Source organism: Thalia democratica, chromosome 5 (genome assembly GCF_965202585.1).
Source record: "Thalia democratica chromosome 5, ktThaDemo2.hap1.1, whole genome shotgun sequence".
NCBI lineage: Eukaryota > Metazoa > Chordata > Thaliacea > Salpida > Salpidae > Thalia > Thalia democratica.
The window spans coordinates 39,858,972-39,872,876 of NC_139169.1; the positions used below are offsets into that span (position 1 = coordinate 39,858,972).

At 27.5% G+C, this 13,905-nt stretch overlaps 1 protein-coding gene across 1 annotated transcript; it reads left to right on the forward strand.

The window, feature by feature from the left end:
* Positions 1 to 5,505: 5,505 nt before the first annotated feature.
* LOC145836518 (serine protease 29-like) lies at positions 5,506 to 6,246 on the forward strand. The gene has a single exon (XM_082944314.1). It carries the CDS (start codon positions 5,506 to 5,508, stop codon positions 6,244 to 6,246), a length of 741 nt encoding a protein of 246 aa, XP_082800440.1.
* Positions 6,247 to 13,905: the final 7,659 nt, after the last annotated feature.

The window sequence follows — 13,905 nt, forward strand, 5'->3', positions numbered from 1 at the left end:
AGCTTGGTTTTTATAAAAAGTTAAGTAAATATTAAGTTAAACTATTAACTGAAAAAAATAGTACATAGTTTATTAAGAATTGAATATATTAGTCAATTTAAATTTAAATCCTTTTTTTTTTAATAAATAGTCTATGTAAAAATAAAAGCATATCCAAATAATAAACTTAATAAAAGTTAACTAAAAGTGTGACTAAAACTAAAACCAGAAGATTAGTTAAATGTTACTAAAACTAAGGCCCGCGAAGTTTTTTGAAACTTGAAATTTGGCCCGCGAGCACCAACTGCCTGCCGACCCCTGATCTACAACAACAGCATCCGAGACAATCCTACGACCGGTTTCGTCCTTATTAGGGCTCATCAGGCAAGAATAGTCGCGTGAAACCGCTGTTGTGATCTAACCAAGCGGGCTTAAGTACGAAGTACTGAAGCGTCCGTTTGTGGGTAAAGTCCGAAAAATTGACGCAGGCAAATCTTCACAGCTCAACGTCTTAGACATTGTCAGCTTAATGTGAGATTTTACTCTCTACGCGTATTAGAAAACATAAATCATAAGTTTGTTTGTCACTCTTCAAAGCAAAAAAGTTTTGAATGAGTGCCAAAAACTAGCCTGATAACTTAGATTTAAATTTTAGAACAAAAAAAGCAATTCAAGGTAAATACTAAAAAAATGTCTAAATTAGCCTGAAATTTGAAAAAAATTCAATGACTGACTTAGTCCAATATTGTGGCAAAGTTAAGTTGCTTAATTGCTTGAATTTGAACTATTTTGATTAATAACTTTTAAATTTATTAAGTTTACCATCACTAAATATAATATATCTTAAACACGTAGTTACAAAAAATAGCATATATGTATATTAGGGTGGAAAGCAAAGAAATAAATTCGATCTACCAAAAACTTTTGTTTGAAAAATGAAACTGTATACCTACCAATTTACATAACAAATAAATTTTTATTTCTGCATATATACTGTTTTAAAAGCGTTGTAAACATTAAGATTTTCAAGTAGAAAAATATATATATATATGATTAAACTTCACTTAATCTAACTTAAGTATTTAAAAAAATGGTTTAAAAAATGGTTCTAAACATCTATGTGCATTGGTGTTTATAGCAATTAATTTAAATTGCACACAATCCTTCTAAAATTTAATATGTTTTAAATGGAAAATAAAATAAACCTATTTATTATCATGCTATTTCAAATGTTTTTGTGCACACTTAGATATTAATTACTGTGATAAAACATTTATAAAAGAATTTAGGTACTAATTACATGTTAAAGAAAATACCTGAACTATACAGAAAGAAATTTTAGTTAAGTACTGTGCATTAAATGGAAAGCATTTGCGTTTAGTTTGTTATATAAATAACTAAATAAATATTATATAAACAACGTACTGCATCCAAGCACTTCTTTTTTAAGCTAAAAATTTACAGATGCAATATGAAAGTTATTGTGAAACTGATAGAAAATCACTTGTCAATTGCTAATCTGTCTTTTTAACAATTTCAAGTCAAAGCAATATAGTTTTTTAGTTGTTTTAAAATGTTATTCAGGGACTTAAAACGATATTAATCAATCTAAACCAAATTCCCGAAAAAAATTCACCAAAATTTATTTTTGCTCAGCGGGCCACATTTAGTAGCTCGCGGGCCGCAGAAATTTCTCTCGCGGGCCTCATTCCATTCAAAAAAACAACGTGCTCGCGGGCCGCAGTTTGCCGACCCCTGTTGTAGATCGTGCGGTGAAGTTCATTGTTTATATTCGATGGCATAAAACATCTCAACTTGTTGACGATGGCCGAAATAAATACTGGCTAAAACAGTTATAAAGAAATATTTTCGTTCACTTCGACATTTATACTCGCTTTTTGGAAGCATTATGACGTAGGCTGTTGTAAACGATTGTGGTTTGTTGATTGTATAAATTTTATTTGAACATCGAAGAAGATTTATTATAGAGTATCTTTTGTGAGGCATTTTTATTGGAGCCTTTTAAAAGCGATTGATTGCAATAAATTTGCAAAAAAGTTTTCAATATTTGAAAGACTTCGTACCTTTATTTTCGGTAGTTTATATATTGAAGAAACAGAGAAATTACACAAAAAGTGCATCATAAAAGCAAATTAATTAATTTAACGTAAAAAAATGCTGCAATAATTTGCATCAAAAAACAAAGTACGCTTGGTTAAAAAACAAAAATTTTGACCAGTTAGTTTTTGTAAAAATACAAGAAAAAAGAATCTAGTCCAGCGATTGGCAGCCTTTGATAAAACGTGGGCCTGTTTTTCTATAGTTTTTCGGGCCGTACTGTGTAGAAAACATATACTGCGCGCTGCATTAACTTTTAAATAATTTAGTAACTAACATAAAAATACTATCAAAATTAAAAACGTAATAAAATAAGAAAAATAGAGCACTAGTAATCAGTGTTATTTAGCTTAAGAGCATGAAAAACTAAGGTTAAAAAAATATCAGAAGACTTTTTTATATTGTCGTTTGTTGCAGCAATATTTTATGTAAAACTGTTTGGTTTTTTTTGTGGCATACCTAAAGTAACTTTTTTCTGTAGATTATTTTGTTTCTCTAAAACAAAAACTACTTGAAATAAAGGTAAGTCAAATATTTGGTCTCTTTTTGCAAAATTCTGCAATTAAACACATAAAGATGCACCATACAAAAGCGTCCGTAAAAATAGTTGTCTTACCGTCAAAAAAAATTGTTTGCTCTGCGGATCATGACTTTAATAAATATCTAATAAATATTTAGCTTTCAATCAACATGAAGGCTCAGTATCTGCAAGACCCGTTGCTCATTAAAGTTAATCATTCTACTTAGTATAGTGACAACTTAAATAATAAATAAAACTTAAAATAAAGACTAGTACTCACTGATTTGAATTAAAACAAGGTTTACTCTTATATAAAATATTGCTGCAATAAACGACATTATAAGAAGTCTTCTGGTATTTTAGTAGTGTCAAAGGGGTAATTAAAGGACGAGCTAATGTTTTCAAAAACGTAAAGTGTATAGAATAAAAAGACTTAAACAGCTTTTTAGACATAAGTTTTAACAAACAACTAACTTTAAAAAAATATTTTGAGGATATATATACAGGTTAAGTTGTTTTTAAAAAGAAATTCTCAAATGCTTTTTAATTCATTAGTTATGTAGCGTTGTAAAGACTTTAGTGAATGTAGACAAAAACTCTGATCAAATGGCTTTTGTTAAGCAATAAATAGTTAAATAAATATAGATAAATAAAGTTTACTAAACTGTAGTGTTGTATTTAAATCAATCATTACCATTTTTATCACAAAAATAGCTTAAAGTTTATATACAAAGAATTTAATTCTTTTATATATTTAAATTGTGATATATCAGGGTTATTTTTTAATATTTGTAACATTTTTAAAACACGACAGATCTTTGATATATAAGTGAAAAATCACGCGCAGTTAATGAAGATGCATAGTCAAACTATTTGACAAAATATATTCATTACATTAAATTCAATATTTAAACTGTTTATTATTTTAAAAGCAATATAGCTATACTACTTATATACTTATGCTTATGTATTAAAAATCTCAAACTTTTTTTAGAAAAACACATGATTGAAAAAGATACTGCTTAAACTATAATCAAAGAGATAGTTCAAAAATGTTAATAAATTAATTTTGTACTCGTCTATAGCTTAACAACACAAAATATTATCAGTTTAAACACAAAGTAAAAACTACTCAATACCAGAAGAAAAACACGTAAGTATCTTAAGTAAAAGTAACGAAAACACGCCAGCTATTAATAGAAAATAATTAAATAATTTGTACATAAATAAATCAGTAGAAATAGTTTACAAACAAATTAAATTACTAACTCTCATGTATTTTAAGTGATAAAGCTTAAACTATAATTCAAAGCTCAAAAATAAAGAGCACGATTGAAGTTTTTGGTGAACTAAAATATAAAATAAACATTTAATTTTAAATAGGTTTAATTGATATTTTAATAAATAAGTCGTCAGAGTTATCATAAACTTAATATAAAGAAAGTGTTTACAAAAAAGTTAACAATATCAAATAGCATTCTACAAGCAACTATGTTTTTATTGATACAAAAAAGGAGTAAAAACATTGATTTAGTTTAAATAAACTAGAAGTTTTATTTAGTGAACAACAGGAGCAGTAAAAATTTTGTCAAATTTCAGCCAGAATTCCATAAAAACACAGAAAAAAAACACACAGTACAGCCTAAATACAAGTACACTACATAACACAGCAAAAGCTTCTTAGCTTGTCGTTCAATGCAGGAAACGATGGAAAATAAACGAGATGATTTTACCAACAAGCCACAATTTCAACAGAATATACATACCATTTTCATCCTTCAATTTCGGGTGCTGTATACTAACTTGGTAGAAAGGAACTAATGAGTAGAACTTTACCTAAAACAATAACATAATAACGTTTTTTTTTGTTAATGATCTTTTAAAATTAAATTATTTTGCGAATTTATGACATAAAAATCATTTATATACTTGAAGTGTTAAGTTTTTTTAGCGATTTTTTTTTGTTTCGTGTTAAAGTAAAAATTACTTTAAGATATTAAAAAGTTATCGATTTAGGTACAAGTTAGTATTTAGTTGAGTTTTATTTAAAACCAGTTTTAGTCTCTGAAAAAATAGACTTAAAATTAAAATTGTGTTAGTTAGCTATTTTTTAAATAGACGTTTTAAAACACTTGAATAATTTTACAGTTTGATTGTTTCAAAACTTAATACTTAATCATTAGGTAAATACATGAGTTAAGAAATACTATAATTTTTTTTTTGAAAAATGACTAAACTTACCTCTTCAATAAAGTTTCAACATTGTGTATGTTCCTTGTTGATGCATGCTTTTGAGATACCTGTATACCATAAGCTTTGTCGACTGTTTTTCTTGGAAGTTTTTGCTCTTTCGGGAGTAATTGTCCGTAAGTATACTCTTTTGCATGCCTTCTGATAATGATACAAATTAATTATGTTTGAGATTAAGTTAGTTGATTTTAAATTTAATACTCACAGATAAATGAAAATAATCGTTTCTGGAAGTTAATTAGTATTTTAAAATTAATTTCAAACAGATACCTATAATTAACTAAACCAATTTTTAAGATATACAAATGATAAAAAAGATAGACTTGGGAAGTTTTTATTTGAACAAATATTACGCGAAAGCTAAACAAGTTTGAAGTGATGAATTTTCACTCCTGACTTAGAGTAAACTAAAAACAACAAAAACTGTTTTTAAAGTTTTTATTCTAAAAATAAAAAAGGAAGATATGTTAAGGTTTCCGCAGATTTACCCTTCGCGGGCCGCATTTGGCCCGCGGGCCGCAGTTTGCCGACCCCTGTTGTAGATCGTGCGGTGAAGTTCATTGTTTATAACTGTTTGAAATGAAGCTTCCGGTTTTAATTCTGTTCTCCACTTGCTTTTTCAAACTTGCAGTGGGCAGATGCTGGGAGGCGTGGCGGCCAGGCAAGGGCAGTTTCCGTTCGCGGTTCAAATCCACAGGGAGAACTGCATCGGCGACGGTTGCAACTGCGGAGGGAGCATCATCGGAGACCGGTGGGTTTTAACGGCGGTCCACTGCGTCAGGGAGAAGGGGAGGAACCGCAGAATCGGCATCGTGGCAGGAGATGTCTTCAGGGTGTGGATGAGCAGGTACAGAGTGGAAATCCAGCCGGAAAACGGACAAATCCACGCATACAGTCAGTTCGGCGACGATGAGCTGTCATATGATGCCGCCTTGCTCTTCAACCCGACGACGTCTCTCACGCCCCAACTTCGACTCCCCCACATCGACAGCATCAGGTTTGAATCCGAGGGTGTACTACGAGTCGGAAACCGATGCATGGTGATGGGCTGGGGAAGAAATGTAGTTGACTTTGTGACGAAAAATGCCACTGTACCATCGCCATTTCTCAAATACGGAGAGCTAAGCGTTACGAACATTACCCGTAAGCACATTGTATTCATCAATCTACGAAGGGACGGTCCCCGACCGCTGAAAGGAGACTCCGGGAGCCCGCTGGTCTGCGGGGACTCGAGGTTGTTCGGGTGGATGAGAGGCGGAAGTATTCGTTCAAATTACGTGCGGTTCATGAGACTGGATTTCTTCAGAACGTGGATCACCAACAAGAAACGACAAGTTCTAAACCAAAATCAGGCAGGAAATGTTAGCGGTTTAAATTAGCAAACCTGGGGCTTATTGTAGTAGCAACTGTCGCGAAAGCAAGCAATAAATAAGAAAAAGTATAATGGTAGATAATTTTATTTTCAGTGTTTTCCGAGTTGAGGAATAAAGGTTATACTTGTGTTTCAAACAGAGCTTGATATAAAAATTACTTTTAGTTTGAAAAAATATTTTTAAAATATTAAAAAAAATACTTTTAAACACGCTTCAAATTGTTTTAAGTTCAAAATGACGCGTAGTATTATTTTAATCGTTTTATGTACTTTTATATTGAATCATATTTTTAAGTTGATTGCTTTTTTTTTTTTTATTGAAACTTGAATCAAAAAACTTGTGAAATTGATAAAAAAAGCTTGAAACATCTTTTTTTTCTAAGTCATTCAAACTTTAAAAAATAAGTAGTTTGGTTAGATAACAAAAGTTAGCAAAATGTATAATAATATTATCAAATTTTATATCAAGTAAAAACTTTCATAATAAAATCAAATTGATCAGATATGCGCACACTAAATGGTTAAAAAAAGTGGTTTTGCTTACACATTTGTCGATTTATTACGTCATTAAAACTAAATAAAATTCGGATTAAAACTTACTGACTGAAGCTAACAAAGCAGTAGCTTAAATATCAGGGGTTGGCAGCTTTTTGTAATACTAGGGACAATTTTACTAGAAATAGTTGTTTGCAGGTCGCAGTTATTTAAAAAAAATTTAATAATCTGTATAGAAATACTGTTTCAAATACAAATTTAACAAAATAAGCAATAATTAAGCACTGTCAAACAGTATATATTAAAATAAGAGCCTTATTTAATTTTTTTATAATAAAACCTTTAATTTTAATGGTTTTAAGAAAGTATGTTTTTCGGTAAAAATTGCCTCGCAGGCCGCAGTTTGCCGACCCCTGTTATAGATCAAGTAACTAATATTTTGGTAGCAGACATATATAATAACTGGTGTTTAATTGTATAGTAGTTACTGAGTTTATTAAAGTTTTTTGTACTGTTTAGCAATGTTTGCATTTAGAAATATTTTTTTATGAAGAATTAAAATGTTTCAAGTACTTTTATTTTTAAATACACATAATGCTTAAGCAAACTGAATATTAATAGATTGTTTTTGAATACTTTTATTATTAAACTACTTTATTTTAAAATGGTAAGTATACTTACAACTAAAAATTAACTATGTTTTGATTAACAATCTAGATTATGTTTATTAACTTTACAAAAAATTAAACATTTTATTGTGTGTAATTCTAAACTTTGATTTTAAGTCGATTAACAGACTTATTAAAAAAAGCTTTAGACATGCCAAGTTTTGAAAAGAATAATCCAATATAAAGCTGCATTAGATGGTAACTCTGCCTCTTTAAATAGAAAAATGCTATACATATTTTTATCATCAAGTAATCTTTTATACTAAGCATACATTTCTAATATTGACTTTTTGTAACATCTAAAATTAAAACAAACATATTCTTTTGAACTTCAGACCATTAATAGACAGAATTAATTGTCAAAGTTATCATAGTTTATAGTAAGTATGTGAAGCATAACTTGCAGATAATTGTTTAGCTATCGTTAAAGTACTTAATTTATTTGTATGCTTCAAATCAAGAATGCAACTCGATAAAAATCTTCAGAGATTTATACATCTTTAAAATTTAAAAAGAATAATTAAACTATTAACAAAACAAACAAGTTATAATTTTCTTAGGTAGTATTAAAATTTCTATAACTTCAACTTTCATCTTTTTCAAGTACAACTTTTGTACCTTTAAATTGTAAGTCAAATGATTGATCTACAGTTCGATTAAGAATATTGAGTTAAAATTTACCACAAAATTTTGTAAAAAAGGTTAAACTACGATTTTCATACTTTTTATTTGCACTTTGCAACAAACTAAACACTCAAAAGTTTTAATTAATCTTTATATTTGTTGTTAACATGTTTAAACCCTTATATAAAATTGTATGAGAAAAATTTCACTAGTATTATAAACAATGGCCTGATAAAAACTTGAGTACTCGTTTAATCCTTTACGCAAAAGTTTTTTACTGAATTCTACTACTTATAAATAATTTTAAGACGACTTTTGATAAACAAAAATATATTAATTTAGTATGTTTTTTACACGAATTATTATTTCAACGAAAACTTTATATATCTTATCTAGATTTAATTGAAATGTAACTAGCAAAAATTTTGAGCTTGATTAAAGCAGTTTTCAATAACATATGATTACATTTTTTATACTTTCCTTTTTGTTTTACATAAATCTAAAATTATGTGTAAAAAAATGGTTAGTTTATTCTTCTTTGTACTTGATTTATTTTAACTTTAGGTCGGTCGACTTAGGTTTATTTTTTAAATCATTTGTAAAAATGATAAGTTAAATAAATTGGAAAAAAGGTATTACAAATATTTTAAGAGTCTATTTAATTTCAGTTATATATCTTATCAAAGCATAATATTTCAATACAGATATTTTTACTTCATAAGAACATCTATAATCTATTCAAAAAAAAAAAAAAAAAGGATACGCTAAATCAAATATGTTTGTTAGTCAGTAATTTATCCTTTTGTGTTTGCAATCCCTACTAATGAGAAGTTAAAAACAGGCGCGTTGTAAAGATTTAAACTTAAGATACAATCATTTTATTAGTATATTTTTTTTGAAATAACTCGCTAATTCTTTAATAATAGTAGATAACTCTTTAATTAAGTCGTAATTAAGCTATTTTATTTCAAATTTTCGCATAAACGTTTTTCATTATTTATCTCGCATTTATTTTATCTCAACAGTTTTGTGTCTCTGCTTGTCAACCTACTTTGGCTCGAATAACATTTTGGCTTTTCTCCTGCGAAAATTAGCAAAATAAATATTGTAAGTGGTTTAATTTCATTTTAGAATGATCACAATCAGGTCACTTAGCTCATCATAAAATTTTATCTAGAAAGTGAAAGCATACTCAGATATTTTTCTTACCAAAAATGTTAAGCTTGTCTTGTTAGATTATAATATAATTTACTATGATTTAGTGCGGATGGCTAGTTTATAAAAACCATGTAATTATTTAAAGTTTTTTTGGACTAGTATATTTTTCACTAATATAAAGATGTTACTGATTATTTATATAATTGTATAGTAAATAAGTTGTGACCAGGATAAAAATAATTTAGATATTTATTTTGTTTAAAGCTTATCTTGTTATATTTTATGTAGTTTTAAAACTTTTGAAATCCATCTTATTGGTTTTCACTTATGATTTTATTTAAAAAAAATACATTTATGAATATTTAATTAAAATATTTTTAATGTATTTTGTCAAAAGGTTAAAACTCAAGATATATTGTTTTATAATGTTTTATCATGGTTAAGAATAATTAAGCATAAAATTTTATTATGATAAACTGGGGCCCGCAATCTCAATTTTCTAAAAGTATTGGCTCACAACTTACAAAAGCTTTCTGGCCCTTGGTTTAGAATCTTGCACATAGTGTAAAGACAGTGATATTTTTGTTAGGCTCTCAAATATACTTATGTACTACATTAAGCCATTTAATCTCAACTTTTCGCATAAACGTTTTTCATTGTTCATCTCGCATTTATTTTATCAGTGCAGTTTTGTGTCTCTGCTTGTCAACCTATTTTGGCTTGAATAACATTCTGGCTTTTCTACTGCGAAAATTAGCAAAAAGAATATACTTGTATGTGGGTAGTTAGTTTCATTTCATTTTAGTATCCTCATCTCATTTTGAAACCTTATATGAATTTAAAATGCCTAATCAGAATTTTACCATCACCATTGATTTAATCTTTTCAATTTATGGCATGAATGTTATGGATAAACTTATGGAGTTTTTGCTGCGCGGGTCTTATTTACAAAAACTATGTAGTTATTTAAATTATTATTTTTATGTTAGAATACATAATTTAAAGTACCATCTTGATGTTTTAGATTATTTATTTTAAAATGAAGTAAATAAATTGTGACAAGGATTAAATAAATACATATATTTTGTATTTTTTCTATTTTTTAGCTTATCTTCTTCTATGGTGTCTTTTTTGGACAGACTGTTAGTAGAAAAAAAATCTGTTTTTTCAAGTTTAATTTATTTAATTTTTTTATTTAAAGTTAAAGTTTGTATACCAGGGTTGCCACTCGGTCAGGAAAAGTCAGGAAATCAGGAAAAGTCAGGAAAAATTTTAAAAATGACAAAAGTCAGGAAAAAATGGGGAGTTTTGAAAAAAGTCAGGAAAAGTCAGAAAATTTGATAAAATTTAAAAAAAGTCAGAATTTTTCAGTTTGAATTTACAAAGTTCCTTGTTTTCCAAAGCCTTCAAATGGTAAAAATTTATTAAAAGTCCTTTAAAGTCAGAAAAAAAATCCAAATTTTTCCTAGAAATTTACAAAACTATTTAATTTTATTTCCAATGCCTTCATCTGGTATAAACTAGTAAAATATCCTTTACAAAACTGCAAAAATTTTCTATTAACATATTGAACAAGTACCCTACTTAAACAAGCAGATTTTGTAAACTTTTAAGTGTTCATGATCTGTAGCAAGGACACTTCCATAGTGAAACTGTGATATAAACACAAAAGTTTATATAGCCCAATTTTAGAATCAAAGTGTTTTTTGTTTGAGTAAATAAATGAGTTCTTTATAACTAAGCATTTAGTTTAGTATTTTAAGTAACAAGTTAATGTGTATACTTTACCACTTTTTAATTTTTTTAACGTTAGTAAAATTTACAAAATAAGTTATACAGGGTTGTCACTTTACCTGGAAACCTGGAAAAACCTGGAATTTGACAATTAAGGCTAAAATAACATGGAAAAACCTGGAATTTGAGAAAATTTGAAAAAAAAACTGGATAGTACATTTGATCAAAAAACCTGGAAATACCTGGAATTTTTAATAACTTTAACATTTTCAGTGGTAAAATTTTGATTTGACACAAAAAATCTATCATATTATTAAGATTTTTTGTCATCATCAAAAAATTTTTTTATTAAAAAACACATTTAAAGTAACTTTACAGTTTCTTTAATAGAAATTAACTTAAGACTAAAAATAGACCCAAAAATGTGTACTTTTAAAAACCTGGAAGAAATTTGGAAAACCAGGAAAAAAATTTGAATAATTGAGTGGCAACACTGGTTATAAGAGAGGTATATGCCAAAATTAAGTTTACTTATTACTTGTATTTTTTGTAAAGTAAATTAAGTTTTTAAAGTAATTAAGAGTATATTTATTTGTTACAAAGTTTATACTAAATGATAAGAGGAAATATTTTATAAATGAAAGTAAAAATAAATGAGTGCCAAAAGAAAAGAAATGAAGTCCACAAGTTGTGGCTTGATTTAGAGAAAAGATTCTCTTCAACAAGTGTAGGGACAGCAGATGAGATAGATTTAAATAAAATGAGGCAAATGAATTTAACTGCCAAGAAAATGAAGCGGAATGCAGCTCAGATGAAGCAAACCATATCTTCATTAGATGAAGATGTTGAAGTGCTAATAAAAAAACAGAAATTAAATTTTAGTACATACATTTAAAAAAACAGTAATTGATTAAGTTCTTTATTGTTTTAATGTTTTAACTGTAAAAGTGCGTTATATGTAGTTTCGTTTATTTAGATACATTATGCTATGATATTCTAAAAAATTATGTTATTTATTGATTTAAGGTTTCAACTGTAAAAATTTGTTATTGTTTTAAGATTTTAGTTGTAAAAGTTCCTTATTAATTCAAGGTTTTAATTGTAAAAGTTCCTTATATGTCGTTTGTTTATCTAGATACATTTATGCTAAGAATTGCTAAAAAGTTGTGTCTTATTTCAGACAAGCTGTGTTTATAAGGTACTAATACAAGTATTTTGCTGATAGAGCTGTTTATTACAAACATCAATCATACACAGATGGTTAAGTGATGTACTGGAAGTTTGATGATAGAATTCAGCAAAAATCTGATGTTTTTAACCTGTATTGAAATTAGATTGAAAGCTTTATATAGTTTCAAGTGTTAAATTATGTGATTTAGAATAAATTTGATTTAAGAGTTTGATTTAGAAAAGTCAGGAAAATTTTGGTAATAAGTCAGGAAAAAGTCAGGAAATTTTTCTCAGCTTGATCAGTGGCAACCATGGTATACAGAAAATTGAAAAAAAAATTATAATGAAAACAGTTTTAAGTACTGTTAGTGTTAAAGAATGTGTCTGTAGATATTTAGCTATATTAGTTCTTAAATATTTTTATTTATTTACACCTTAAGAATATTGTTAAAATTAGCTTATAGTTTATTATTAATATTGTAATAGTTATCTATTCTTTGTAAGCTCTTAATTTGTTTACATTACAAGCTTAGGTATACTCTAGGGCAGCTAAAAACGTATACAAGATATTACTGTTATGTTATAAAGAATAAAATCTAAAACTACAACTAACGCTCGGGGATATTTTGCTCTAAACGCCTGACAACCCATGAGCTATAAAAATCTTCTTACTGCACTAAAACTTTAATTGTTTATAAGTACTTTTTAAATGCATTTTGTCAATGGTTATTACGTATGTTAACCTAAGTTTTTTATCTTGATTGTTTATACAAATTTATTCTAGTAAATTAGTTTTTATTTGTTTTGTTGATTTTGTTCAACCCGTAATTTTATTAATAGTTTTAGAGCTTTATTAACATGTAAAGCTAATAGTTTTTTTATAATAGCTGTTTCTTAAATATAAATTGAACTTGTTTTTATTTATCCATGAGTTTAAGATTACTTCACTTAAACATATGAAGAGTCAGCCAAACAACAATAAAAAAAAATCAAATATACTGGATTCTTTATAAAGAGGAATATTAAATACACATTGAAACATCTAAAGTTAAAACAAAGTTAAACTTAAGTTTGTCCTGAGTTGAAATAAAGTATTTGAAAGAGATTGTTTTAATCTAGTGATGAATTATTGACATTAAATAAAACTTTAGATAAATTTTCTCATGCTTTTAGTAATTACAAATAGAAAAAATACCTCCATAAAAATTACCCAAATAAAGTTTAACTTTAAGTTGTGATTTTATTAAAACTTTATCACCAAACTCAAGCTATTCGCTCTAAAGTTGTTTTATTGATTAAAAAAAATATTTTTCTGAAATCTTAAAGTTTTTAATTAAATTTACACCTTTAAAGATTTAATACTTGATTAACTTCCAGCATATAATAAATTTTAAAGAAATTAAAAACATTCAAGAATGGAAATTATTACTGACGAAACTTTTAAATATAAGCTCAAAAGGTTAGATTTAAACGCAGGGGAATTTAAATCTATAAAGGAATTTTTCGATCTAACTATTGACCCTGTAGGAAGTTTCAAAGATATTTGTCAAATAAAAGACTTTCGTATTTACAAAGTCTTTGAAAACAATCCAAGAAAGACGGAAGACAAGAAAAGTAACAATTTAATGTTGTTTCACGGCACCAACAAAGAAAGTGCGACTGGAATATTAAAAACTGGCTTTAAAAACTCTGAGAGCGGGTGGTTTGGCAAGGGAGTCTACATGACCGATTGTTCAGATGTAGCTGAAGAGTATGCATCTGACAAAAACCATGACAACCTTGACGGTTTTAGGTGCTTTAAGTACATCTTTGTTAAC

Excerpts from the sequence above, each read along its gene's own strand:
- LOC145836518 (XM_082944314.1), top strand. The coding sequence starts at position 5,506 with ATGCTGGGAGGCGTGGCGGCCAGGCAAGGGCAGTTTCCGTTCGCGGTT.